Source organism: Giardia intestinalis, chromosome 2 (assembly GCF_000002435.2).
Source record: "Giardia intestinalis strain WB C6 chromosome 2, whole genome shotgun sequence".
Lineage (NCBI taxonomy): Eukaryota > Fornicata > Diplomonadida > Hexamitidae > Giardia > Giardia duodenalis.
The window spans coordinates 38,169-66,028 of NC_051857.1; the positions used below are offsets into that span (position 1 = coordinate 38,169).

The 27,860-nt window shown below is 49.6% G+C and overlaps 9 protein-coding genes and 2 pseudogenes across 9 annotated transcripts; 3 read left to right on the forward strand and 8 right to left on the reverse strand.

Annotated features, from left to right (window-relative positions):
- Positions 1-43: 43 nt before the first annotated feature.
- On the reverse strand, positions 44-2,521 carry GL50803_00112305 (High cysteine membrane protein VSP-like; the record flags this gene model as incomplete). The annotated part of the gene is made up of 1 exon (XM_001704493.1): positions 44-2,521. The coding sequence occupies one exon, from the start codon at positions 2,519-2,521 to the stop codon at positions 44-46; it is 2,478 nt and encodes an 825-aa protein (XP_001704545.1).
- A 1,231-nt stretch (positions 2,522-3,752) lies between these two features.
- GL50803_0013402 (pVSP) lies at positions 3,753-5,479 on the reverse strand (annotated as a pseudogene; the record flags this gene model as incomplete).
- A 43-nt stretch (positions 5,480-5,522) lies between these two features.
- On the reverse strand, positions 5,523-5,627 carry GL50803_0040233 (pVSP; annotated as a pseudogene; the record flags this gene model as incomplete).
- A 624-nt stretch (positions 5,628-6,251) lies between these two features.
- On the forward strand, positions 6,252-8,285 carry GL50803_0016863 (Caffeine-induced death protein 1-like protein; the record flags this gene model as incomplete). The annotated part of the gene is made up of 1 exon (XM_001704488.1): positions 6,252-8,285. The coding sequence occupies one exon, from the start codon at positions 6,252-6,254 to the stop codon at positions 8,283-8,285; it is 2,034 nt and encodes a 677-aa protein (XP_001704540.1).
- On the forward strand, positions 8,278-9,093 carry GL50803_0014828 (alpha/beta hydrolase; the record flags this gene model as incomplete). Its single annotated transcript, XM_038045793.1, has 1 exon — positions 8,278-9,093. One exon carries the CDS (start codon positions 8,278-8,280, stop codon positions 9,091-9,093), a length of 816 nt encoding a protein of 271 aa, XP_037901665.1.
- Positions 9,094-9,117: 24 nt separating this feature from the next.
- GL50803_0014827 (Ribosomal protein S11) lies at positions 9,118-9,582 on the reverse strand (the record flags this gene model as incomplete). The annotated part of the gene is made up of 1 exon (XM_001704487.1): positions 9,118-9,582. The coding sequence occupies one exon, from the start codon at positions 9,580-9,582 to the stop codon at positions 9,118-9,120; it is 465 nt and encodes a 154-aa protein (XP_001704539.1).
- Positions 9,583-9,837: 255 nt separating this feature from the next.
- Positions 9,838-10,851, reverse strand: GL50803_0022394 (Cyclin; the record flags this gene model as incomplete). The annotated part of the gene is made up of 1 exon (XM_001704486.1): positions 9,838-10,851. One exon carries the CDS (start codon positions 10,849-10,851, stop codon positions 9,838-9,840), a length of 1,014 nt encoding a protein of 337 aa, XP_001704538.1.
- A 165-nt stretch (positions 10,852-11,016) lies between these two features.
- GL50803_0039312 (Midasin) lies at positions 11,017-25,524 on the forward strand (the record flags this gene model as incomplete). Its single annotated transcript, XM_001704485.1, has 1 exon — positions 11,017-25,524. One exon carries the CDS (start codon positions 11,017-11,019, stop codon positions 25,522-25,524), a length of 14,508 nt encoding a protein of 4,835 aa, XP_001704537.1.
- A 33-nt stretch (positions 25,525-25,557) lies between these two features.
- On the reverse strand, positions 25,558-26,094 carry GL50803_008987 (uncharacterized protein; the record flags this gene model as incomplete). The annotated part of the gene is made up of 1 exon (XM_001704484.1): positions 25,558-26,094. One exon carries the CDS (start codon positions 26,092-26,094, stop codon positions 25,558-25,560), a length of 537 nt encoding a protein of 178 aa, XP_001704536.1.
- A 1-nt stretch (position 26,095) lies between these two features.
- GL50803_0016862 (Kinase, NEK) lies at positions 26,096-26,995 on the reverse strand (the record flags this gene model as incomplete). Its single annotated transcript, XM_001704482.2, has 1 exon — positions 26,096-26,995. The coding sequence occupies one exon, from the start codon at positions 26,993-26,995 to the stop codon at positions 26,096-26,098; it is 900 nt and encodes a 299-aa protein (XP_001704534.2).
- A 4-nt stretch (positions 26,996-26,999) lies between these two features.
- GL50803_005610 (uncharacterized protein) lies at positions 27,000-27,812 on the reverse strand (the record flags this gene model as incomplete). Its single annotated transcript, XM_001704481.1, has 1 exon — positions 27,000-27,812. One exon carries the CDS (start codon positions 27,810-27,812, stop codon positions 27,000-27,002), a length of 813 nt encoding a protein of 270 aa, XP_001704533.1.
- Between the last annotated feature and the right edge of the window lie 48 nt (positions 27,813-27,860).

The window sequence follows — 27,860 nt, forward strand, 5'->3', positions numbered from 1 at the left end:
GCTAATAAAGGATACAGCTGTAGTTTCTAGCGCAGTTACTATTTTAATGGGTGCTTGCAACGATAGACTGCTTGTAGAGCGGTGGAACCCCGGCCTTCTTTCGGAAGACGAAAACCCAAACCAGCACACCCGCCACACCGCCGACGACGAGGACCACGCCGATGGCGATGCCAGAGATGGCCCCCGACGAGAGGGCGGACTTTTTGGAGGTGTTGTCATACTCCAGACATATGGGCTTGACTGCGCCCTCTGGAACCACGCAGAGGCTGCACTTGGAGATCGCCTTGTGACACGCCTTGCACGTGCTCTCGGAGAAGTAGTACCCGGCCAGGCAGGTGAAGCATGCCTTCCCATGAGGACAGGTGGCGCAGCCCTTGGAGCACGCCTTGCACGCCCCCTTCTCCAGGTAGAACCCACTGTTGCAGGCGCTGCAGACCCCACTACTACACATTGCACAGTTCGTCGGGCATGTAAGGAGCGTTCCGTTGTACGTTATCCCGTACCCGGCCACGGTGCTATCACACCAGCCGTCGCTCGCCTTCGTGCAGACAGTCTTCCCGGGGAGGAGCGTGGAGGTGTAGCACCCCCCGTTGAGGCTGAAGGAGTTCGAGCTGCAAGCAACACACCTACCGGCGGCGACATTCGCGCACGCGATGCCAACCGCCCGCGAGCCGGAGGAAGTGCACGCCCCGTTGTTGGGGTACTCCGTGCTCTTGACGCAGCGCGAGCAGTAGCTGGTCCCGCCCACCGTGAGCCCGCACTCTGCACAGCTGCTGTCCTGCACGCACTGCGGGACGCACGATCCCTTGGCACCGTCGCTGTACTGCAGCCGCCTCTTGGCAGGGCAGGAGGTGCAGTCGCCGGATGCCGGTCCGCTGCACGTGGCACACTCAGAGCTGCACGGCTTGCATCCTCCCGAGCCCTCGACGTAGAACCCGTCCCTGCATGCCTTGCACTTGGATTCCGACTCGCAGACTGCGCAGTTGCCGAGCGTGCACGCCACGCACCTCGAGACGCCCCCCACGGTGGCCTTGTAGTACCCGGCGGAGCCCAGGCAGTCCTTCACGCACAGACCGTGGGGGTCGAGGCTGTGGTCATCGGCACACTTTGTGCACACGTCTCTGTTCTCGCACGTGTCGCAGTTGGGGTCCTTGCACTTGGTCGCCACGCACTGACTGCCGGAGAGTGTGTAGCCATACTTGCACTTCTTACAGCTCGACTCGTCACATTCAGCGCAGTTCTCCACCGTGCACCCGACACACTTCCCGTCCTTCAGATAGGACCCGTCATCGCATGCGCAGCTGTGGACCGAGGATGAGGACCCCTGTATGCCCTTCTGCCCCTTGGGACAGCTGGCCAGGCAGCTTCTCTTATCCAGGCTCAGGTAGAGGTCGCGGCACTCCAGACACTGAAGACCACTGTCCTTCATCTCACACCTTTGGCATCCCTCTATTCCCCCGTTGGCTGAGTCCCCGCAGCGCCAGCATCCGTTGTTCTTGGTGAACACATCATTGATTGAACTGTTGCATGTGGTGCAAATGTTGTTCTCCGCTGCTTGGCAAATCGTAGTTCCTATTTGTTCTCCTGAACCATGATTAGCCGAATAGCAACCCCCGTAAAACAAATAGTAACTAGTATCGCCCTTATTCTTGCAAGCAGTGCACCTTCCGGTTTTAGTATCCTTCACACAGATGTCAGAGAACTCAGCGATTGCCACACAATTACCCTGCAAAGGAGCCTCCGACGAGTTGGTGCATTGGACACACAGAGACCGGTCAGTTATGTCTATGATATTCTTTGGCAAACAGATACTATTACCGATTGGACTATCTATAGAAAAGCAAGCATTAGCACTCAAGATGTGTGTTGTGGGACAACTAATACAGTATCCCGTATCTACGCCACTAGTGACAATTTTACACCGATAATCGAAGGTGCACATTGTCTGTGGCAGCGAGCATGAGAAGCAGTCTGCCTCTGTTTTCCATGCATATTTTGGGGGCTTGCAGTATTGGCAATGAATTGTTCCGCTGTATCCGCCAAAACCCACGGGATCCCCACAGTGGATGCAGCGTTCAGGAGATGTGGTATTAGGGTTTGTAAAGACTATTGGGATAGATATCTTACTGCCCTTTCCACATTCCTTGCAGACTCCACCCTCTGCCCTATCACAGATACCTGCTTTCCATCCGCCGGTCAATTCATAGCAGCCACCATAAAATAAGAAATAGCCATCACCACATTTCATGCACCATCCTCCCATTGGTGATTTAGCACAACCAGCCTTACTAACCGCTTCATGTGCGGTAGAAACACACGTTCCATTGATTGGAACGTGTTCAGAGCCACACTCTACACAAAAAAACCCACCAGCTAGGTCAAATATGCAACTATTTGGAAGGCAATTTGGCATTCCATTTTCACAAGAGTACCCAAACCCATTGCGATATAGAGGCGTCTCCTCAGAGAAGAACCCTATCGGAAGACAGGCCAATAGCAGAACTGATAAAGATCGTGACATGCAGATTATTATTCTCTATCAGATAATTATAGAATTTACATGCAATGAAGTAAGAAAGTTGTTGGCAAACTAATTTCGAGAGCAAGGTTGCCAAACCATTCTCCCTCATTGTCTTTGAAAGAAGAGCAAGACGTGTTGCTCATAAAAAACTCACTCTACTTACACTAAGTATCAATTCACACGCCGTTTAAACCATTTTGTGGATTGACCTCCATAGCAAAGGACGCTAAATCAGTATGGTTGTACCTGTTATCAGAGGAGACCGGTGAATTTTAAAATAGATAGTAGACTTGATGTCCCCAAAGCTTCCACAAGATCTCCAAGGCAGAGGGCTCCTCAGTGGAGACGCACCGGACGAACGCGTCTGGCACACAATGTATCTTACCAAGGGCTCTTCAGCTTCATGAACACCATTTCGGGTCGTGAGTGGGCACCTGTGGGCAGGCTCTTAGGGAGCTGCATGGCTTCAGGTAGTTGTCCATTCTCTGGCCTGGACGAGTCACGCGCCAAGGGCCAGCACTAACACCTCTGATAAGTAGGGTGCTGTGAGGATAGCACTCCAAGGTCCGCTGGATGTCTGGGAGCACCAGCTCGCCAGAAGGCATCATTTGCCAGCACAGGCTATCCAGGTCTTCTTTCCTGGAAGGGATCGTGGCCACGGGGCTGTGTCTTTCTGCCCACCGGTGCCTCATTGTCCACAAGGCCCTCAATGCTTGAAGCATCGAGCCCAGAAGATGTCCAGTCATCAGAGTGCTGGCCCCTGCAATGACCGTTCGAGACTCTTCAGCGCAGATCCAGTGTCGGGAGGATCTTCACTCCTTCCAGAGGCACGGCACATCCAGCGAATCGTTGTCTGAGGCCCTCCCCGCACCCACTCAACAGTCTCTGTAGAGGGGCCTGACACGTGACCCTCTGCAGGCTGTGCTGAGTGAGGGTGCTGCTATTGCGTGATGGCATGGTCCTCCTCTCTTTTACCTGTAGGTGAGACAGCCGATCACTACCAGCCTTTTATACCCGCTGACGTGCACGGCACAGCAAGAAGATTGACTGCATGGCTACCGTACCTGCCTGTGAACCGGGCGTAGGCAGAGCAGGGTGTCGCGGTCTGGTGGTGCCCAGAAGCTATGCAGAGGCAATGGGCCTTCGGTAGAGATGGCCTCAGGTGGAAGCTCGGCCGCACAGATGCAAACAGTCGCCAGTAGAATCCACCAATGACGCGTTTACTCCTAAGTCACGCCTTCCCTCTGCAAATGAACCACCAGCAGAGGAACCCGACAAGCCCTCCGACGACGACGATCACGGCGACGGAGATCCCCGCGATGGCACCCGTGGAGAGGCCGCTCCTATTACTGCCAGAGGACACACACCTGCCACCCTCCAGACTGTACCCATCACTGCACTCCCCACACACACCGTCCATCACACAGCTCTTGCAGTTGGTGTCAGAGCACAGCACACACCCAGTGCCATCCCTGTTGGGCTTCTTACCACTGTCACAAGAGGTACATATAGCGGGGGCCATGCCAGCTGTTGTTAGAGCTGTCGGGGCTGTGCACTGAGAGCAGCCATCCACCCCCACGTATGCCTTCTGACCAGCCAGCTCGACCCCAAGGGGGTTCCCACAGGAGAGGACAGACTGCTTGTCCTTGGTGGGCGAGGGAGGGATGAAGTACCCGCTGCCGCCTCTGTGCAGACACCCTCGCCTGCCTTTGTGCACATATGACTACCAGGTTGAGTTGACACACTATAGCAGCCTCCCATGTACAAGAAGTATCCTGTAGTACATGATGTACATGTATGATTGTTACAGTTATTCTCCTCTTTCTTTTCATTCCCAACACATAGTCCATTAATGGGGAACTCACTGTCCTTTCCACAGTATGAACAGTAGTGATGCTCCTTCCCTGTGTTGTCGATCACTATTGCATCGCAGGCTCCAGAAGTACCACCACAAGCCGTGGGGTCTTCACAAGTCTTCTCACACGTGACCGCTCCTCCAGCCCCTACCTTCTTTTGGTAGTTCACCTTACAAGAGTCACAAGTAAACGAGCCAGAGAGGGTGCACGTTGCACAGCCGGGCACTCCATCTGTCGGATCGTCGCATGGGACGCACTTCTTGGTCCCGTCATTCTTTAAGAAAAACCCTGGCTTGCACTTTTCACAGGTATCTATAGCGCCTCCTGGCCCGCACTTTCCGCAATCGCCAGCGCACGCAACGCATACGGCGGGGTTACCGTTCCCGCTGTCGTAGTAGCCATCGAGGCACGTCTTGCATTCTGGCTTAGCGCCGTTCTTGCTGCAGGTCCCGCAACCGGGGCTTCCCTTGTTATTATCTGTCTTGCTGCTATCGTTGCTACATAGTATGCATTCGGCATCTCCGTCGCTCAAGAAGTTCTCACCAGTTGCTCCGCTTTGAGTGCAGGTGCCGGCGTCTATACACGTAGTCGTCCCGTCGGCCTCTTCCTTGACTATCTTAGCTCCATTACATGCCGTGCACTTTGGGCCCCCAGTTGCCGGGTTGTACTCACACGTGGTGCAATCAGTTATTGCAGACGCCTTGCAGGTCATTGTCACAGGGTCAGCATAAGTGTTTCCAGTGCATCCATCACTATTCACGCATGCATTATCCTTCAGGAACGTATTTCCCTTACAAGAGGTACACTGGGTCTCTGTAGTCTCACAGGTCAGACAGGACTGATCACACTTCTCACATGTCTGAGCGTTCTTATAGTATCCATCTCTGCAGGTATCACACGTGGCCGCTCCTGGACTACCACTTGGTGCCGTACATGTGGCGCAGTTAGCCACCCCTGTATATCCATCTGCCCCATTGACATCATGACAGAGGATGCACTCGCTACCCTTCTCTGGTGTTGCATCAGGGTTCTTGAACAGGCCGTTAGCTGTGTTACAAGTAGTGCATACTCCTCCCTCAGCCTGTGTGCATATGTCACTCCACTATCACCTTCTATCACACACTATAGAGCATTCACTACCTAAGTCACGCCTTCCCTCTGCAAATGAACTCTACAAGACCACTTGCAACAACGATCACAGCCACAGAAATACCTGTAATAGTACTAGTAGAAGCACGCTTCTGTTGACACTAAAAGACACGCACTTTTTATCATCATCTAGAACAAATCGTCGTTACACTCTGTACATGTATCGCCAAGACATGACTTGCAGTTGGGAAGATTGCAGCTAGCAGGCACATCCACACAGGTGTTCGGAGCCGATCCATCGCCATGTGGGCAGTCATCGTAGTACTCGCCCTTGTAGAGGTAGGTGCTCCCTTGCACGATTGCCACGTCTCAACCAACGCCCTGACCCTAACCTGAGTGCAGGCCTCGAGGGACCCAACCGTCTCACATTTTTCGTGTGCACAGGTGGCCAGGTGGTTCTCGTCTGGCTGACAATCCACTGTGAGTGTGTTCAGCACGAATAGGAATACTAACAGCAAGATTGTAATGTAGATTGGATTGTGTGTGGACTGATAGCAGTGACTCGACGGGCTCCTTCCTCTACTAAGATTTCCGTGCAGAGGATTGTCATCAGGGAGGAGCCCTAATACGTGCGATAGTAAACACACCTACCGCTGCAACCCAGTTGGTCGTCATACAACAGGGTTCTAAAGACGCTGGTACTGTGAGTAGAGCTCTTGTGCAGTGAGGGTAACGATGCTGCTGCACTACTAGTTTACTCACAATCGCTTAAAAAACTCTGACTCATGACCAAGCATAAGAAGGCATCTTCGAGTAAGCCAGCCGAGAAGCTGGTCATCACAATAAGTACTAAGACCACTATAAGGCCTACAGTAGATGCGTCGCCTGAAAATCCTATCCTCGTTGACTCTGACCGAAACACAGTTCTCCCCTTTCTAAATCACCGGGCAATCCCTCCTGACGGGAAACCATACACCCAAAGACTTGCACGATCAGGATATGTTCCCCAGCAAAAGCATTTTGCGTTTCTTACGGCGGTTATTGAAAAGCGGAATGCAACGATGGCTGCGGGGATCATTTCCTCTGTAGTCATTCAGCAGGCCATCAGTTACATCCAGAAGCACATCAACGAAGCATTTCCCTTCCTTTCGTTGCAGCTGCAACCGTATGGGGGAGCCGTCAATGGAATCAGTACAGACGGCGGGGACATTGACTCTACTCTGGTTGTGGATAACTGTGACAGGGCAGAGCAGGTTGCTGCAGAGTATTTCTGGTCCTTTTTACAGGAACAGGCCAGAGACAGGCTCCATGACAATCCGGTGGCTGAGGTAGATTTTCTAGATAGAGCGTTCACAGAAAGGTTTCCGTTCCTCAGATTTGATGCATCTAGCTACTATAGAGGGGTTACGCCTAGCAAGGACATCATGACAGAGTACTCACTATTCTGCCCGTCTCGCTGCCTTAGTGATGCAGCGTGTATTAGGGATCCGTCCCAGCCTATCAATGTCATGGATCTTTTTCCAGATGCTACGGCGCCGTCTGGAGAGATGGTCCATTTTATTCTCAAGCGTGCACGTTGGCAGGACATTATTATTCTGGGAAGATTGGCGGCCTCCTTCAACGCCTTTGAAGTCTCATCCTTCATAACCCGCAGCAGGATTCCCGTCCTGAAGATAAGCCTCAAATACTCTAAGAGATTATGCCAAGTTGTCTCTGCCGCGGAAACAAATGCTAAGATTGAACAGGGCCTTCTACCATCGTACTATGCTGATCTCCCCATGAATCGTTCCGTGCAGTTCATCGTACCAGAAGGTGAAGAGAAGATAAACACTCATATAGATAGCGATATGATGCTACTAAATGTGGACATCTGCCTCAATAATAGGCTAGCAATTCGTAATACGCTGCTACTAGCAGAGTACCTTAGAGCAGATCCGGTTGTATCGCCGCTGATACGGTGCGTCAAGAGTTGGGCGTCTGCAAGAGGTCTGTGCAATACCTGGCAAGGTGGACTGTCGTCCTACGGCTTTGTGCTGCTTGTGATCTTTTATCTCCAAATCCTTCAGACTCCAATTCTACCGGTTCTCCAGCCTGGTCTTGGATGGGGACCCGTGGTCAGGGGCTGTGACACAGGCTTCCTTTCTGTAGAAGATGCATGGTGTCGGCGGTCTCTTATGACTGGCTTCTCCCAGCAAAAACCTGCACCGCGCAAGCCTACAATTTCAGAGCTTCTTTGTGGGTTCTTCCGTTTCTATGGATATCAGTTTGATAGTACCGACTCGGTTGTGTCTATCCGCTTGGGTCGGGCGCTCTCCAAACAAGAGAAAGGATGGGATGAGAATTCCAACGCTCAGCGCAGCCAGCGTCACGGAGAATGCTTCGATCATGCAGAGACTCATGAAAGCGTGAGAGCAGCAGATGTTCTCCGGGTATTTAGATACCCCCCAGAGGTCCCGGACGCAGAAGTGTCCCAGCACATATACACGAAAGATGGTCAGTTCTTTTATATGTGCATAGAAGACCCCTTTGAGACACATATCAATGTGGGTCGTCTTCTGGATCTTAAAACAACCGAGCTATTGGGGAAAGAGTTCAGACGTGGATATGCGCTGCTTCGGAAAACGGAGAAGCCGCTGGATCGTCTATTTCTTTCAAGCACCATCGATCCCCCAGGCGGTAGCGATGTTCCTCTGAGTGATCTTTTACGGATGGCATCGAAATCTGCACTTCAACCTACACATGTCAAGATCGAGGTGGCTAAGAATAAAACCTTCGAATTTGTTGATACGGCACCTGTGCATTCTGATATACATGATTGATACGAAGGCTGCAACCGACCCATCATCTGTCTGCTTGATGATTCACGGGCTGTTCGGATCTGCAGCCCTTTTTCGGCAGAAGACCGGAGCAATCCGCAAACTCTGCAAAAAGCTTCTTTACACATACGTAGATGCACCGCTGCTTGCTGACTCAGACGCTGAAAAAGATAGCAAAGCGAAGGATGGCTCTGCTACCTCTTCGGCGGTATATGCGTGGTTCAGGCACACCTCGGCTGACTTGCCGGTGTCTGCGCAGCCTTCTTTGTGTAGCTCCACTGCTTGCTGGACATGTAGACCAGTTGCTGTGTATGACTTCAAGCTAGGACTCAATCATTTTAGGGCAGTGACAGCCGAAACTAATCCGGCGTGTATTTTGTGTTTCTCGCAAGGGGCCACAGTTGCTTTAACCGCGATCTTACTGGATTTATTAGATGCATGGGAAGGAAGGAATGACGCGGCTGGACATTTGGCAAGCGTGAAGAGCATTATCCTAGCATCCCCATGGGTTCCGCATCCTTGCCAATTCAACTCATGCGATGAGCCCCAGCAGGGAAATCCGGTCACAGATGTCCTTACTCGCGTAGCACGCTCCGAAATGGGCCGTGAAGCTGATCTGCAACTACCGTTTCGAGTTCTAGTGATCTATGGTAGTGCGGACCCTGTCACTCCTCCCTCAGGAATCGCGTATCTCCGCTCTATCTGTCCGTTCTTCAGGTACGTCGAACATCCTAACGGACACCTCATACCAACGACAGAGCCCGTGCGGACGGCGCTCCGGGACGAATTCGAGAACGCAGCGGCCTTGTGAATGACCCTTATTTACTAGTGCTGCCTAGAAGGGCGAGAAGCGCTTCTTGGCGGCCTCGCTGACAGGCTCGACCTTGATAACATTGAATCTGATCGTCTTCGACAGGGGGCGGCACTCACCAATGGTGACGATGTCTCCCTCCTTGACGCGGAAGCACGGCGAAAGGTGTGCAGCGACGTGCTTGTGGCGACGCTCGTAGCGCTTGTATTTCTGAACAAAGTGGAGATAGTCGCGACGGACGATGATAGAGCGCTGCATCTTCGCGGAGTGCACGACCCCGCGGAGAATGCGTCCGCGGATGGAGACGTTGCCGGTGAAGGGGCACTTCTTGTCGATGTAGGTCCCGTTGATCGCCGTTATGGGTGTGTGATAGCCCATGCCGATGGACTTGTAGAAGCGGAGGCATCGCGCGTTGTCCTTTCTAAGGAAGCGCCCCTGGAAGATCTGGGATTGCTTGTGATACGCTCGCTCGTGCTGGTTCTCAGCCATCTCGTAAGCAGCCTTGCGCAGAGTCTCGGCTCTCTCAAGGGCTCTTCTCTCGCGGTCTGGATCCGGCCTAAGCGGGTGTCTCCCGCCAACCTTCGCGCCTGCGTTGCTCTGCTGCTTGTCCTTCGTCGCTGACATCCCAGAGGGACTTTTGGTGGGATGTAATTCCAAATTAAAATAGTTTGCTGCTTCATATGAGATGCACGTCACACGGAACGGACAGAGCCAGACAGCCAAACAGATTGATTTACAAGATAGCTAATATTTAATACGTTTGGAGGGGGGCTGGACGAGAGGCATTATCGCTTCATCGTGCAGAGTTGCAGACCCGGAACGTATGAAGCAATGAAGAGCCTGGCCGCACTTTTGGACGGCGCTGATGTTCTGACCAGAAACAGCTTTGAGGTCGTCTAGAAACTTTAGAAGCTTTGTTTTAAGAGATGCATTCTTCACATTCACGCAAGCAGCTAGATAGATGGCCGCGCATGCTTGCACGGAAGGTGAGAATTGCAGGAAAACTGGATTACTCAGTATTAGATGAAGGTAGTTCATAACGTCTTTGCAAAATCGAGGGAACGAGTCCATGGGGCCAGGGCTACCTCCCCACGGATCTGGCCGCAAGTAGTTGAAATCTGAGTTCGGCGGGGAATCTTTTTCACCTTGAGGCGAGTATGGAGGGCAATGCTGATTCAACCCTATCTGAAAGCAGGTCTGCATCAACATCATTAAACAGTCTTCAGCAAAGGTTAGTGACGTAGGGACAAACACTTCCCATTCTAGCGCCCGAAGGATTTTTGCCTCTAGGTCTATGAGAAGATTGGAGCTAACTTTGCACATCTGTATGAAAAGGGGGATGCACGATTTTTCTCCCTCAACTTTCACTGCAATGTTGAAGCACATCATGGCAACAAATATGTACGCAGTGTTGTTGCAGCGTAAGGCTGCCGCCGAGAGCTCTCGGTCGTCTTTGATTGAATAGACCGTCGAAAAGTAGCGGTCCATGAGGGAAGTTGCTCGAACTACTGCAGAGAGAGGCAAGCGCTTACTCAGGGCAATCTCAGTAAACCACTCTATAAGGATCGTCCTGTCGTTCTCGGTGAAGGCTCCAAACTGACATTCCGTGAAATAGAAGCTGTGAGGTTTATACCGCTGCTCTCTCTCGATCATCTGCCGCAGCCAGTCAAACGTTACGTCAGTATTGTACGAATGCACGTTGCGTTCAAAGGCGAGGAACGAGGCCAAGTAGGTTTGGGAGACCGTTTCGCGAATCATGTATTTTTATTCCTTTTGGCCATGAAATCTTGAAACAGGCAAACCAGATACCCAGGGAAACGGAAACATTTACTCATCTGGGTCCTGCCCAACAACTAATTACATTGCTTTGCGGAAGCAAAGCATCTCATCAGCATCCTCTCCGAAGATTAATAATTGTTATTAATGAGCGGGTACTTCACAGATCTCCAAAATGCGGAGGTTTTGCGAGCAGCTGAATCGATAGTAAGCTCTGGACAGGCTGTGCTTCTATGTGGCCCTTCAGCCTCTGGCCGAACAGCTCTGCTGTCACATCTTGCATCTAAGCTTGGCGCAAAGCCACCCATCCCCCTACACCTTACTACTGCGCAAGATACCCGTGACCTAATTGGATCTTATGTTATGACAAACAAACCGGGGGATTTTCGCTTTATTCTTGGCCCCCTTGCTTATGCCGCTCAATCAGGCCGCTGGATTAGTATAGAGGAGATCACAACCATTTCACAAGACTCCTTACTTCTCCTTTCATCTGTTGTTAACACCAGGACACTTTCTGTAGGATCATACCAGATTTCTGTGCATCCAGACTTCAGGATTCACGCCAAGACCAGTGCTGACCCAGCTCTCCTCAGCACGATCGTTAAAAGCATGTTTTATCCCCTTGTTCTGCCTCCTCTTGGCAACCACTTATTTCAAGTGCTTACAAAGCATTGCAACAGGGGTATTTGTACCATATTGGCACACATTCACGTCCAGTTTGAAACGCACAGGTTAACAGCAGGGCGGATTTCAGCCAGCGATATGGTCAAATGGGCTCGGAGAATCGACCTTGATCTCAAAAACGGGGGTGCTGTGTTGAACAAGGCCGTCCAAGAGGCCTCGGCAGGCACTGCTGCCACGACTCTAGTATCATGGCTTGACGATAATACGCGTATGGTTATGATTAAGAATGCATGGGAGGCGTTTGTCCTTAGGTACTCCAAGGAGCAGACCCGGAGGGCCTTTCTTGATATACTCCGACTCTCTCTCAATATCCACGAGGAATTGATGCTATCAACGCTACTGAAAATAAAAGTCGATATTCGCCACGACTATACGCAGAAGCGACTTGTCTGTGGGCGCGTATCTCTTCCTTTCTATGAATCTCCAGACGAGCGCTCTCTTGATGATATCTGTAGAACAAACCACACGACAAGATTGCTAGAAATCATATCATCTGCTATTAGAAACAACGAGCCTCTCCTACTGGTGGGGCCCACCGGAATAGGCAAGACCACGTGTCTGCAAGTCATAGCGCGAGCCTTGGGAAAGAAGCTACACGTTGTCAACATGTCGAGTCAAACAGATGCAGCAGACCTTCTAGGAGGCTATGTGCCCGCCACCTTGGATCGCATCTTGAGGAACCTCTATGATGCCATCACAGGCAGTCTTGGGCTCTACATTTCTGTCAGAAAAAACCAGATCTTTGTTACGGAGCTTCACAAGTCATACGCAGAAAAGGATATAGCAAAATTCCTAGCTAACTGTGAAACCGCGTTATCCGGAATGAGACAAGTTCTCAGAAAGGAGGTCGGGGAGGTGGTGGAACAGGGCTCTACTGAACAGCGAGTGTCACACGATAAAAAATATGCCAGAAGAGGTACATATGAGAACTCTCTCTATTTTCTGCAGTCTCTGGGAGATACCCTAGAGCAGGCAACTGAATTGCACAAGATCCTCTGTCACGAGGTAGAAACTAAGAAGCCGACCATGGCCTTTAAGTACCAAGAAGGTCTCCTTGTGCAGGCGCTCGTGAAAGGCGACTGGATTCTTATAGATGAGATCAATCTTGCGAGCTACGATCTGCTTGATGTGATCTCTCAGCTGGTCAATCCTGAGCACAACGAGATTGCAATCCCAGACAAAGGATTTGTAGCAAAGAACCCTCACTTCAGAGTCTTTGCAGCCATGAATCCGGGGAGCGATGTGGGGAAGAAGGACCTGCCACCGACCATTCGCCGTTGCTTTACAGAAATAAACGTTAGCGAAATGTCTGATGACGTGGACATTGTTGCTCTTACCAAGTCGTATCTGCGAATGGATGATGCAATGATAGAGGATCGTCAGGGTCTCGACCCTAATGTCGTTTATCAGCTTTTCACCGTGCTGAAGGCCAGGGCGAAGACAGATCTGGTCACCGCCGCCGAGGCCAAGTCTCCTTGCTTCAGTCTACGTTCTCTGTGCCGCGCTCTCAGCTTTGCGCATCGATTCCGTGCAGCTGCAGGACTTCGCCGCTCCATGTACGAAGGATTCATGCTAGCATTTGGATCAATGCTCAATGAAAAGAGTAGACAAGCAGTGCATGCGTTGATTCTTGATAAGCTACTTAATGGAAACAAAGAATACCTGCTAAATCCATTCATCATACAACCATTTAATAAGCCATGCACCGCTATGATCTTCCAAGCCACCACAAAGGACGAAGCCGTCACCGTGGAATATCAAGAGCCACAGGCTGCTCACGGGTTTCTTGAGGAAGAGAAATCCCGGGCTCGAAGCACTGACTATGTGCTGACAAAATCAACCAGATCATACATGACGACAATCTCTAGGGCCATCGCTGCCCAACTTCCAATCCTTCTGGAAGGTACGACATCGTCGGGGAAGACAAGCCTCATCAAGCACATTGCCAAGCAGTTTGGCTGTCCCATTACGCGCATTAATAACCATGAACATACAGACCTCTCGGAGTACTTTGGGTCCTACCAGCCAGATCCGCTGACGGGTCAGCTTGTTTTCAAAGATGGGCCTCTCGTGACTGGGATGAAGCAGGGTCACTGGGTCATTCTGGACGAACTTAACATGGCGTCTTCGGAGATTCTTGAGGCCCTTAACAGGCTTCTAGATGACAATAGGGAGCTTTTGGTTCCTGACACACAGGAGATCGTTCGGCCTGCCCCTGGCTTTCTCTTATTTGCAACTCAAAATCCATCCGGATCATATGCGGGGCGAAAGATGTTGTCTGAAGCCTTTCAGAATCGCTTTATCATGATAGAGTTTGCTGATATATCAACAGAGGAGCTGAAAGAGATCCTAATCAATAGAAGTACAAGCCGTCACCTTGCTCCCCAATATTGTGAGAAGTTGATCACCACTATCCAGGCTATAAAGATGCAACTGAGCCACAGAAATAACAATGCAGTCATGACTAACGCGCTCATCACCTTGCGTGACCTCTTCCGGGTTGCTGATCGTCTGCCTCGCACGCTTACTGAGCTTGCAATGGGGATTTTTGAATTGATCGGTGAGCGACAGCGTGACCCAGCAGACAAACAACTGGTAGCAGAGATCATCGCCAAAAACCTGGGGCTCAAAACATTCTCGGTTTCGGCAGCGGAGCAAGAGTACGCCATTCGAGTGCGACCAATTCAAAGTATGATTGAGAAGGCTCTCAAGGCGGGCGCTGATAGTCCCAAGTCGGCCTTCTTGTTGAAATTTCAGGACATCGTGTGGACTCCGAGCATGATCAGGCTTTTCGCCCTCTTGTTCACCTCCGTTTCCAATGGGGAATCGCCACTGCTTGTTGGAGTGAGTGGAGCGGGCAAAACGACATCCGTGGAGCTGATTGCAGCCATCATGGCCCAGCAATTAGTGCAGGTCAATCTTCATAAGCATACAGAAAGTGCAGACTTCATAGGAAGCCTGCGTCCATTGCGTTCTCGTGAGTCTATGCATGCCCATCTCTCAGTTCTAAAGGAGTATGCAGCCACAACTACAAATGTAGATAAAGCTGTCTATGCCGAGATAAAGCGCCTTGAGACAACGCTTGGGACTAAGCTATTTGAATGGGAAGATGGGCCGATACTGAATTGTATGAAGCGTGGCCACATTTTGTTACTAGATGAGGTCTCACTGGCTGACGAGTCTGTCCTCGAACGACTCAACTCAGTCTTGGAGACATCTCGCGAGCTCACTGTTGCTGAGAACCCAAACATGCCTCGGCCAGTGATTGCTCACACCGGGTTCAAGCTTATTGCGACGATGAACCCTGCAGGAGATTATGGGAAGAAGGAGCTTAGCCCTGCAATGCGATCCCGTCTTACTGAGTTTTGGATGCCGCATATTCGAGACATCAATGAGGTTAGAATGATTTTAACAAGGAAGCTGCAGAAGACTGCCATCTATCGCTTAGGGCACCAACAAGGTCTTGATGTGGTCTCACTCTTGGCGGACTTCTTTGCAGAGATGGATAGAATAACACAAAGCGGCAGACTAGGAGATGTGTTTACTCTCAGTATTCGAGATATCCTGGCAGTTTGTGATTACATTACAGAGGTGCAGACGAAGGAGGGTACTGAACTGGGGCAGATGCTCATCGATGCCGTCACGTTATCTATCTTAGATGGGCTCCCGGTTCGCACACAGCTGGGAAATATGCCCGCTTGTCGTGAAGTTAAACACGAAATGGTTCTCTACCTTGCCAACCGCATTCTTTCCGCAAACCTGACAGACATCGATTTGATCCAAGACCTAACAGTTAGCATTTCCAAAGACACCAACGAATTGACGTTTCTTCAAGCCTCTACACAAACCGTTTTGGCTACAATCCCTCCTGGTCCGCAATACAACCATGCAAAGGCCCTTCGAAAGATGACATCGTTTAGGCTAGACGCTCCCACAACCATTAAGAACGCGTGCAGAATCGCCAAGGCGCTTCGGTTTCAGAGGCCGATTCTCTTGGAGGGCGATCCAGGCGTGGGAAAGTCCGCTCTAGTATCTGCCATTGCGGAAATCTGCGGGTATTCACTAGTCAGAATTAATCTTTCAGAACAGACAGACCTCTCCGACCTTTTAGGGTCTGATTTGCCTGCAGAGAATGGCTTTCGCTGGGTAGATGGTGTCTTGTTGAAGGCCGTTAAAGAAGGCGCCTTTATTCTTCTAGACGAGCTCAACCTGGCCAATCAGACCGTCCTGGAAGGTCTCAATTCACTTCTTGATCACCGCAGAAGCCTGTTCATTCCAGAGTTGATGCTCTCCGTCAAATCTCCGGATACCCTTCGGATCTTTGGCACCCAGAACCCTCGCTCGCAGGGTAGTGGTCGCAAGGGTCTTCCGCAATCCTTCATCAACCGATTTCTTAACGTGTACGTAGATGTATTAAAGAGTCAGGACTATGACTGGATCTTGAGCAACCTTTTCACCGATATCCCCACATACGTACTTGACTACATTCTCGGGTCCACTAAACAGCTTCGAGCAGGTTTGGAAGAGCTGAAATTCGGCATATCTGGCGGCCCGTGGGAGCTAAATGTTCGCGACATGATGCGGCTCTGTGACATGTTGACTACAACCCCTGGCCTCGCACAAGGCATCACCCTGGCTCATGCCAAGCACTATGCACATATTCTATTTGGATATCGCTTTCGGACCGCTGATGATGATGCGTACGTCCAAAATGTGCTATTTTCTCCACACTCTCTTGACAGCGTTGCAGAAGCCACACAGTCACACCACTGGTACTCACTACGACCTCTTTGGAACGTCACAGAAGACGTTGTGAAAATTGGCTCTCTTGCTATACCACGCATTGACCCTGTGTTTAGAGACGTTTTAGGGACGAAGCTGTCTTATGCACACACCTCGTGTTTCCTTACAGCACAGCTAGTTGCTTTAGAGGCACTGGCAGTAGCAGTGACACAGAACCTGAGCTGCATTTTGGTTGGATCTCCTGAGTCTGGGAAGAGTAGCATTCTACGGACTCTTGCAGATGTTGTAAGACAGCCACTGGTCCACATTTCAGCAAGCACAGCAACAGATGTCTCAGATTTGATTGGTGCCTACGAACAAGTCGATGTTTTGTATGACTTGAAGAGTGTCATTAGAGATTTGTGTCTTTTCGTTCACTCACTGCCCATAAAGGCTTCTTACTCTGCTATCTCCTTCTCTGAATTCCTAAAAGACCTCACCGCCTCTCTCGATAGAGAGATTGGGGACGGATTGGGGTCCAAGAGCCGTGCGATATCAATGGAATCAATCGTTTCAGAGGTTGTACAGAAGCTTCTTCTGGAATTCATGGCTAAGTTTTCTCCGGATCTCGACTCTGGTGGACTAGCAGCCAAGAACTTTTCCCTTTTCTGTTCAGAGATACTCACTCAAGACACAACACCTGTGGACGAACGCTTTTCACCTCACATGCCAACAATCCCCGAACTATGCAAGAGCATGGCATCCCTCTATTTGTCCACTCAGCAGAGCCAGACAGGGCGCTTTGTGTGGAGGGACTCAGAGTTGATTCGGGCACTTGAGCGTGGTTACTGGGTAGAGCTGACAAACGCAAATTTCTGTATGCCTTCTGTTCTCGATAGACTCAATTCTCTTTTAGAGCGTGGAGGTGGTCTAGAAATACTAGAGCAAGGACTTGAGGAAACACGCTCCATTAAAGTGCACCCAAATTTTCGGCTCTTTATCAGCTACGCGCCCACAAGTGACATTTCTCGTGCACTCAGAAATCGCTCGCTAGAACTGTCAATAGACATTCAGGTTTCTCATTACAATCTGCTTGATATTGTGCGTTGTGTCTACACGAGCTCAACTGCCAGTGGTGTCTCGCTAGATCCGTACTTGATAAAGCTCGTCTCACTGGTCTACTTTGAGCTTTCCAGAGATAACCCGGAGATTGTTGGCCTGGGGCTTCTCTTCAAATGGCTTAAGCTTCTTGTAACTTACCACAAGCGATTTTCCACGTCGGTTGGCGACCCCAAAGCAGTGTCCTCTTGGGTGGACCGCAGCTTCAGCTCTGTGTTCATAGCATCGACTCTGAACGCTGACCTCCATCGACAGTATATGCAGGTGTACCAGAACGCACGCCTGGCACTACAGGGAGATGGAAGCCTAGAGGCGTGTACTTTAGTTGAAGCTGCAGCTGTATTGAATCAGTTAACCTTGGGTGCCGTTAGAAAGCTCAGTATAAGCAATTCACTACAACATAGCTTGGCTTTGCTCGAGCTGCGTACTACCGTCAAACCACTTGATCAGCTTGTCTCTCTTGCTGATCAAGAACCCCAGATCATGGAACCCTTCTCTCAAGTTAGTGGATGGCTAGCAATATGTGTAGGTCATTCACTTGATTTCCAACACCACAAGGAGCTAGTCTCCAATTTGCTTACTAGCACAGATATAAATCCAATGTATCTGCTAACTCCGCCCGAGCCTTCAAGCCAGGCGTTGCTGAAGTACATATCACAAGGCTATCTTGATATGTACTCAAGTCCCGATTCGATTATCCACCAAGTTATTAAGTACGTCTCTTTATGCAGTCCTTTTTACGCCTCAATTCTCAAGCTTTTTATTGAGGGAAAGTTCACAACAAAAGATTCTTATCTACTATTATATTTGATAGAACTGTCTCAACATCTAGCGACTGACCCCAATAACTACGATTATGTAGCCCTTTTCTTCTCCTTGTTTGAGCTTCTCATATCTCATTCCATAGACCCATCAACGAAGACATACTCTCTCGGCCAACGTCAAGTCATGAGGACGTTCTTTGACATGATCTTGACAGATCAGTACTTCGAATCGATGCCGAGGCTTCTTTCAGGATACATTAGGTCTTTGTTCATTTCTGCGGCACGAAACGATCTAGAGACTGCCTGGCTCGCTGTCCGCAAGAACTTAGCGCTGGCGCGCATTTCAGTCCACTACCTTCCAGAGTTATTTAAAGTGTTTAGATACGTAATTGAACGACTGAATCTTTGCATCTCTCCAGAGGGCGTTGTGTTCCTTCAAGAAGGACTATCGGACAGCATTACAGCAAGTCTCTGGAAGGACATCTTGGCGACCGTCATATATATGGCATGTAGGGCAGATGACCAAACTGGTGATTATGTCCCAAAGCTTGCAATCCTGCAAGACTCGGCAAACCGCATCGATCTTTGCGCATCGAAGCTCTCTGGCAATCAGCACCCGACAGCTCGTGCCTTAGCTCAGATGCAATCGCTTTTCTTGCTATTTACAGGAAAAGCCTTTTGCATGCAGGTGTCGGACACTCTCGAGGGTTGGTCGCAGAGAGATTTGACGACACAACTACCGATTCTCCTCTTCAGATCCATGAGCTTCTATCATAGAAACGCTGCGGGGCCAATTACATACCTTAGGGGCCCAATCTTTGTCAGCACCGGGGAGTTCGTAACAAGCTCTCTGTCTGTTCCCGCTCTTCTGACTAATGCTATTGAAGAGCAGGCAACCTCAGTTCTCAAATCTCTCTTGTGCAGAAGTGAGGACTTTCTGTCGTATGTCGGTAACGTCATCAACTCCATTACAACGATTGTGCTGCGGCTATTCTTCGCAGCCCTTGAGCGTGAAGCACCATCGTGTGACTTTACTGACGGCTCTTTCCAACTCTTCGCTCTCATTCTAGAAACAATAGTTCACTCCAGCAACCCCCTTCTAGCGTCTCTCACTCAAGGAGTTGAAGATATTCTCAAAGCTATCATATCTGTGCAGCTTTCTCCAAGTCCTCTTCTTTTGTCTGGACTTGTTCTTACTGTTGCATCGCTAGTCCTCTACTTGCTCACGTCTATAGCTAATCAACGTGATCCGATAGTTATGACCAAGCATAGAGAAGTCCTCTACAGACGTCTGGCCAAACTGATTGCGACTTCCATCGAAGATTCTAAGCTGCACGCCTTGTTCGTGTTTGGAGACGGCGCGCTGTCTGAGAGCTCCTCGATATACAAAGAGCTATCGACACTTTACAATTCTTATGCCGAAGCAGCTGATCAGTATGCAGCTGAGCTGCTTGTGAGAGCAGATGACGAAGATAATACATTCTTTGAAGATCTGTCGTCTCAATTAGCCAGTTTGGATGGCTTTGAGGTACATGTGTTGACTTTTGTTTCTGGGGTATTGAATTTGGAGAAGGTCCTCCAAATGCACGAGAGCACGGAGTGCATTGAGGCTATCCTTGATGGACTTGCTGTAGCCGAACGCCAAATATCAACCACTCTAGCTGCTCTTCTCCCCAGACTCATAAACTATACCGTTGAGAGCAGCTACTATCTCGATATGACCATTCCCATAGCCTCTTTTCTAATGTGTCTTAGGGTAGGGCTTTCTGCCGTTATTTCCTCCGTGTATGCCCATGTTTGTGATGCGATAAACGCGGCCCGAAGGCTATCAAGCGAAGGCATTGGACTGCAGATAACCCTCCAGGATTTGCTTCTTCTTATCCAGCGGGTCGTCGTCGGTACTGGAGATGAGTTTCTCGACCTTTTGTGCTATGACAAGTTCATACGTTCATGCTGTTCTTCCAAGACCGTTTCTACTCTTCACGTAGCCCGCTTATTCACACTCTCACTTCTGCAATACTCTTCATGTTCCAAGGGAGTTCAAGGTGACGTATCGCAGTTTCTTCTGGCTGATACGTTGAGGCCTGAGCGTGTGTCATCTATTGCCGCCCAATTTGAAATTGAGGAAGCCAGAAGTTATCGGAAATATATAGCAGACCATAGCATCTTTAAAACACGCAATCAGTCTTCGACGGCCGAGGGAGTCAGTGAAGAGGATGAGCTGAAAACGCAAATTGCTGCTCTGTTCCCAAAGAATGATAGTCACTTCATTAAATCTGATACATCCTCAGACGATGAACAACCAATCAGCATGTCTGCTCAGACGAAGGTTGATTACGATGATGCATACGCCACTAGCTTCTTCACACGCATGAATATGATCCTGATTATCGGGAACTGTATCTTGCATCTATATACATCAGACACAGAGGCCCTCCCTATACAAGAACGTCTCCAGAACCTCTCGTCTATCCTTCAGGCCCATGTTCCTCATCTATCTCGCCCCTTAGTGGCCCTGCAAGCGGTTACATATGCACTGTCTATCTGCGCCGGAGGTGTGTCATCTAATTTATCTATTAGGTCTCCGCTGACACCAGAGACAGACAGACTTATGTATCCACTAGTGACAGGGGCTACCATGGGTCTAGTACGTGTGCTCAGCTCTCGAAGCCCCAATGTTGATTATGCAAAGCTCCAAACAGGTAAAACACGACGCGCAATTCATTGCGAGGACATCTATAGCCGCCCCTATCCTTACGAAACTGCGGAGTTTTGCTCCACTTTGCTTCGGAAGATCATTGTTCGGACGCAGCATCTCCTCACAGAGTGGCCAGATAATGTGCAGCTCCTAGACATCATGCATGTTTGCGACAAGCTCATGGAGCTCCCTGTTTTAGAAGCGCCACTTGTCATGTTTCTCACTGGGGCAGAGGTGCTTGTACGTCACTTGGAAACATGGGACAAGGGGGCACCTGCCGTCTATAAATACGTAACGAATCCGAACGTCCCTGTTCCAGAAAGCCTTACTAAGTCGTTAATTCATCTAATGGTGACGTGGAGGCGCGTTGAGCTGATGTCTTGGAACGGATTCTTTTCTCGCGTGCATACACAGTTCTCGAACGTGTCTCTCACGTATTGGCCAGAGCTCCTAATAGCGAGCCTAACGTACCAACGATCAGTGACTCAGGGAGAACCATCTACTGAAGCCTATTATGCGCAGATGCGCGAATTTCTCTACGAATCTAATGTAGGGGAGTTTCCAGTTCGTTTGAAACTACTGTACACACTTTCAGCTCTACTAAGCAATATCGAGGAACTTGCGGAGCCAGAATTAGTTAGCTCACCCCATAAGACGATGACATCTGCTGTGCTGTTTTCTATTGCATCCGAAGCAGTGGAATTTGCTAAGTACATGAACAAAGAGTTCGAAGAGGAGGCTGCGCAGATCAAGAAGCGCTTTGAGGACCAGATTCGCATCTTTGAGTGGAACGAGCGCTCGTCTTACACGTCGTGGCTCACTGCACAAAATTCCCACCGTCTTTGCACTAAGATAATTAGAGAATATACAGAGGTTCTCCAGCATGCTACTCGTGCTTTTCATATGGGGTATAGCGCAACGTATGATCGAATACCATTGTCTGTTACAGTCCAGGAGTATCTTCCTTTGAGCTCTGAGTCTGGGATGCTACCTCCTGCGCTCTCACAGGAACTTGTGGAACGCCTCAACTATTGCGTTGAGCAGATGTGTCATGGACGCAAAGAATCCGAAACACTCAAGAGAAATGAAAAGAATAGGCTTTTAAGTGATGTACTGGATGTTCTTAAGGAGACGCTAGGCTGTGTTCTGTCCTCCGGTTTCGCCTTCAAGCAATCGTTCGGCTGGAAACTTGCTCATCTTTGTCTACCGAGTGTTCATTCAACATTTGAGCTTATGCATATGTTTCACGATTCTCTATGTCAGCGGTGTAATGAAGTTGAGCCCCATGATATTGAGCGGATGAAGAGAATAATCGCCTGTCTGAACCAGGTTTTCGTGCAACTATCCGAGCTAGTTGTGGAGCTGGCAGATATCGAATTGCTATCTAGAGTAATGAGAACAGCCCCAACTGGTTCATCCAAGTCTCAGGCTGATAGCGTGCTTTATGTCTACTTGGCTGACAACTCTGTTCCTCAGCTTTTAACTACTCAGGTTATGTCTCACGTGACAAAGGCGCATAAGATGTGCATGTCTTTACAGGAATTTCTCATTGGGCTACCTCTCGATAGTTGCAAGTCATCTCCTACTAAGCTCCATGAGCAAATAGGCGGGTTTCTTGAGCGCTTCTCTGCTGATTCTGTAACGGCTCTCAATCGCATAAAGATATTTTCTAAGTTCTCTGCGCTCATAAAGCGCCTGTGCTCTATCACGCTTATTCCATTGGCATTCTTTGAAGAAGCAAAGGCTATTCTGCAGCAAATCTTGGCTGATCTTTCTCCTATCTTTTCAGCATTAATAGCCGTCTTGCCAACTGCACCTATATCGACATTTGTCACAGAACATGCAAAGTACCTTGCTCAGGTCACAGAGGTTATCGACACTCTCACGGAACAGCTTGCGCAATGTAGGGTAGAGGAGGCGGCTACTGTATCGTCGATAGAATGGCCATATTTTGCCCTGCCGTTTGCTTCAGTTGGCGAGGAAGGTCTTTCAGTTGAGATTATTGTAGATAACGCAAAGAAACAAGTATCTGCGTATATGACTGCCTTTTTCACTTCGACACTTCAACCTATTTTACAATGCGCTACCCGTCACGTTGTATCTCTGCCTGTGCTGCCTCAGAAACTGCTGTGTCAAATAGAAACCTTGAAGGGCGATATGCAAGCGCTCGCTGATGTCCTAGCGAAATTTATTGGGCCCCTCATATCTGGCGCCATAGCTCTTCTCCGTACTGGATTTCACTGTCACGTAGATGATGACCAAAAGGAAACCGACAATGACAACCAATCTGGCCTTGGACTCGGCGACGGAACAGGAGATCAGAACGTTTCTAAGGAAGCGGCAAAGGAGCTGTGCGAGGATGATCTGATGGGCAATCAGAATGACCGTGATCAACAAGAACAGCAAGAGAAGGACGGAGACGATGAAGCCATAGAGATGCAGAATGATTTTGGAGGCATGTCAGAGTCGTTGCATCATGACATTGAGGAAGAAGACTCTAACGGCTCAGATGAGGAGGAAGTGCTCGAAAAGGAGATGGGAGATGAGCAAGGTGAGGCCATAGACGAGCGCAACTATAACGAGGATGATGACAGTGCCGAAGAATATTCGGATGAACAGAAGAAGAATACCAACAACAATAATGATACCATGGAGTTAGCTGCTCAAGAGAAAGACCAGGATAGTATTAACAGCGAGCTGAGCGATCCATCTGGCGAGCAACATGAAGAACAGGCGGATGCCACAGGCAGTACCGATGAGCAGGCGCAGGAAGACGATTATAATGACCTCGATGACAAGAATCTGTCAGGACAGTCAGACCTCAGCGTACCAGAAGCCGATGGAGAGGACGAAACAGTCAATGAGGAGCTTGAGGAAGAGCAACAACAAATGAGCGATCTCAGCAACCCTGACCAAGATGCGTGTGCTATCGAAGAAGATGATGACCGAGACTTGCCCAGTTCTGATGAAAACGCAGAGGAGCATGATGAGCATGAAGCCCCTGTGGACATTGATGACAATGAGGCCAGTGATGAGCAAAGCACCTATAACGATAACGATCGTGACGATGCAATTAACATCAGTGCCCAACAACAAGCGACCAATGATGAAGAAGAAATGCAGAAAGATACAGAGTATGACCAGGAAAATATCACAGATAGTAATCCAGATGCCAACGAAGTAGGTACGAATGATCAGAAGCAGACCCATGAAGATAACGATCAGTTCAGGCAAGAAAATATAGAGGATCAGTGGGAAGCAGAGAGTACGGAAAACAGTCAAGGCGAAGGAGCGGAGAGTGCAGATTTGAAGGAGGGCAATCCAGATATGAGCCTAGAAGAGTTCCAGAGAATTTGGAAGGAGCGCTTAAACATCCACGACAGGGAAAGTGAGAAAGATGAGGCTGCAGAGCCTCAGGACATGCCTCTTCAATCGAATAAGACCGTTGAGTTTGACGACAGTAAGAGCGGCCGCGATGGTGCCCTGGGACTTACCGAATCAAAACACAGGAATCTCACCAACCAAGAGTTTGATAATCCAAATGAGGAGAGGAACGTTGAGCACAACAGCTCGTGCGAAACAAGCCAATCTTCGCATGATCGGCCGCCAGCAGAGCACTTGAACCCTGAAATATCCGATGAAGGAGAAGAAAGCAGTACTGCATCTGATAAGCAAGAACAAGCCGTGCTTTCTCACATGCGCGAATCGTCAAAGGACTTGCTCAACCCTGAAGGCGAGGTATACCAAGAGCTTGCCGTGTCATTGGCCTCTGAAGAGACTAAGCGGGCCCCTGAAGATGTGGCAGCTGCCAGTGCAAGAGGAAACCATCTTCTTCTTGATTTGATTAAGCAGACGTCTGCAGCGGCCTTCTCCCTGGCCGAACGACTGCGCATCATCCTTGAGCCAACGGTTACTTCAGACCTCAAAGGTGATTTCCGCACAGGAAAGAAACTGAATTTGAGAAGGATCATCCCGTTCATTGCCTCAGAATTTCAGAAGGACAAGATTTGGCTTAGAAGGACGAAGCCAAGCAAGAGAGTCTACCAGGTACTCCTTGCCGTCGACGATTCCAGCTCAATGGCACCTATTGCTAAGTATGCCCTCCAGGCTATCACGCTCCTCTTCAATGCCTGCAAATTCCTAGAGGTTGGCCAGCTTAGCGTCTTTTCTTTTGGACAGAAGTTTGAGCTCCTTCTTCCGATAACTGATCAGTACAACGATGCATCTCTTGCGTATGCAATCGGGTCATTCACATTTGCACAGAATGAGACAAGGGTTTCGGACGCGATTAGCATCGCCTCTGATTATCTGGATAGTGTCCGTTTCTTCAAGGGTAGTGATAGTGCATTGCAGCTACTTCTTATGATCTCTGACGGAAGACTTAAAGAGAAGGGTGGAGTGGCCCGCGAGATTAGAAAGTGCATGGGTAGGGGTCAGCTGCCGGTGCTGATTGTTCTGGACACAGATAAGAAGAGTATTATGGACATCAAAAGCGTAAGTTTTATCACAGATTCCTCCGGCAAACGCGTAGCACAGACGTCTATGTATCTCGACGATTTTCCGTTCCAGTGCTATGCTCTCCTCAGACACATTGAAGACCTTCCAGAGACCCTTGTCGCCGTCATCAAACGGTGGATAGAATCTGTATCCGTTTACAATGCTGTGTAACGCATCTGCGCAACCATTTTAAGTAGAACACACCTAGAATAGCACAGAAGCCGTGCCCATGGCAAGCAGCATTGCGACCGCAAGGGCTATAAGAGACAAGGAAGCGTCGACTGGAGTTCGCGCTATGGTACTGCTGAATTTGGTGGCCGTCCCTGGCCAGATGGCAGTGGGGGTGACTAGCTCTGGCACGGTCACTACTCCTTGTTCGAGCCTGGACGCCCAAAAGTCCTCCCCAGACACACGTGAACTGCCACAGAAGAGTTCATCTCCTACCAAGTTCATGTCATCCGGATATGCATTGAACAAGAAGAGGTCTGCCTCTTCACGAGTACACACAGCCCTGTCTGTCCTATGCGTCGCGTACATGTGCTCGTAAGCAGCCCAGCGCGGTGGAACGCAGAAGTCTTGGTAACTCAGTCCAACTCCTCGGCAGACATATCCCTTCGGCACGGTTACATGACGCAATCCAACTTCAAACTTTATTCTGCGTGTAATGATAAATTGCGACGCAGGGTCGAGGCCATAGAACTGGATTTCTGCTGGAGCAAGATACCGGTAGTACTTTGGCATTTTAATTATTCAAAGCGTCTACTTTCTGCTGAGATCTACTGGCACTGTTGACCAGTCGCTCAAGTGCTATCTTAATTTCACAGTTTGTAAGCAGATCCTTCGCAGATGGTCGTATGACAGGGTCAAAGATAAGGCATCTATGAATGAAACGACTGAGCTGAAAAGAGAAATCCTTTATAAAGACCTGAGGTGTTCCCATAATTTCTCGGGGGTCAAATGGCGGAAGCTTCATAGTCGCTACTTCCAGCAGTACACACCCGAGAGACCAGATGTCGATCTTCGTGGTGTATGTCGCCCCCTGTTCCCCTTGAGCCATTTCCGGAGCCATGTGGTATGAGCTCCCGATAGCTAGAAAGCCACGAGTGAACGAAGGGCCTGTCTTCGCGTGCTCAAAGCCTCCGAGCTTTACATTACCTGACGAGTCAAAGTAAATGCAGCTAGGATTAATGTTATGATGTACGATAGGAGAGTGCATAGACTCTGCTTCGGGAGCACTTTGGTCCGACGGCTCCGGATGGTGCAAGTACTCCAGAGCCTTTAGCAGTTGAGCAGCGATCTCCCAGATGAGGTTTTCTGTGATGGGCATCTGTGCAAGACCGTTGCGCTGGTCGGCAAGAAGTTGCTCAAGGGTCCCGTTGGCACAGTCCTCAGACTCTAAGATCACCGTCGATTTCTCTTCTAGTATTCGCGTGTACCTTCTGATGAAGGGACAGCTGAGTTGGGAGCAAAAGCGGTAGTCCCTGGAAACGTTCTCCAGAGCCTCGTCATCTATGGTTTCGAGGTCAATCCGGTACAGAATACATGGGCGTGCATTGCCTATGGAAACAGCCCTGTAGACGTCCCCGCAGTAAAACTTGCGAAGGAAAACTGTATCGCTGTAGCCTTCAAAGGTGCAGATCATATATTTACTTAAGATTGGAACTATAGGCTGCTGTAAGGGCAGGGTTAGCAAAGGAAAAAACAAAGCCCTGGAGTTCAAAGGTTGGTGCATCTTTCGGACTATCTGTTAAAAGAGGAAATGCCCGATGAATCTGTTCTAGTTTCGCTCGCTGGGCTATCTTATCTTCGACCTTACCACGCGTTGTATTCTTTTGCCACCCAGCTGCAAGCTTCTTTAGCGACTGGAGCGTCATGTCTCCACCCGGCGCCAACTCCACAACAGGGTTGGGGGCGCCGGGTCGTAACTCTGTTAAGGGTTCAACCTTTGGAATAGGTGAGTCGTCCTCCTCAGAACCAGATTGCTCACTATTGTGAGAGGACGGTCTGCTGGATGATGTCTGAGAGTCAGCATCTTGAACGGGCCGTTCCTCGCCGCGTATCTGGGTGACCTCTTCAAGTTTGCTGCGTGCGTCAGCTAAAGCCTGCGCCTCATTACGAAGCAAGGGGATCACAAGCTCTAAGTAAAAGGAGCACTGTATCCTGAAGGAAACGTCGGGCCCCTTCCTGACAATCCGGGCCGTTCTTTCCTGTGCATTGTCCACGTCAAGGGGGAACCGGGGATGGTACAGAGCCATCCAGCTTCCCAACTTGATGTGCACCGCATCCTTATCCACAGTAACATCAAGGCAGCGTGGATCTTCGTTGATCGGAATAGGTACCCGAAGCTTCACCCGAGAGTAGCCCCTGACAGACCCCATGTCAAGGCGTTCTCCCTCTATGTAGTCACCGTAATCTACTGTCTGTATGTAGCTGACCTTGACCTGCAGAATCTTGGCCATAGAGTCCTCAAATTTCCATCAAAAAAGGTGACTCGATAACCCAATGAG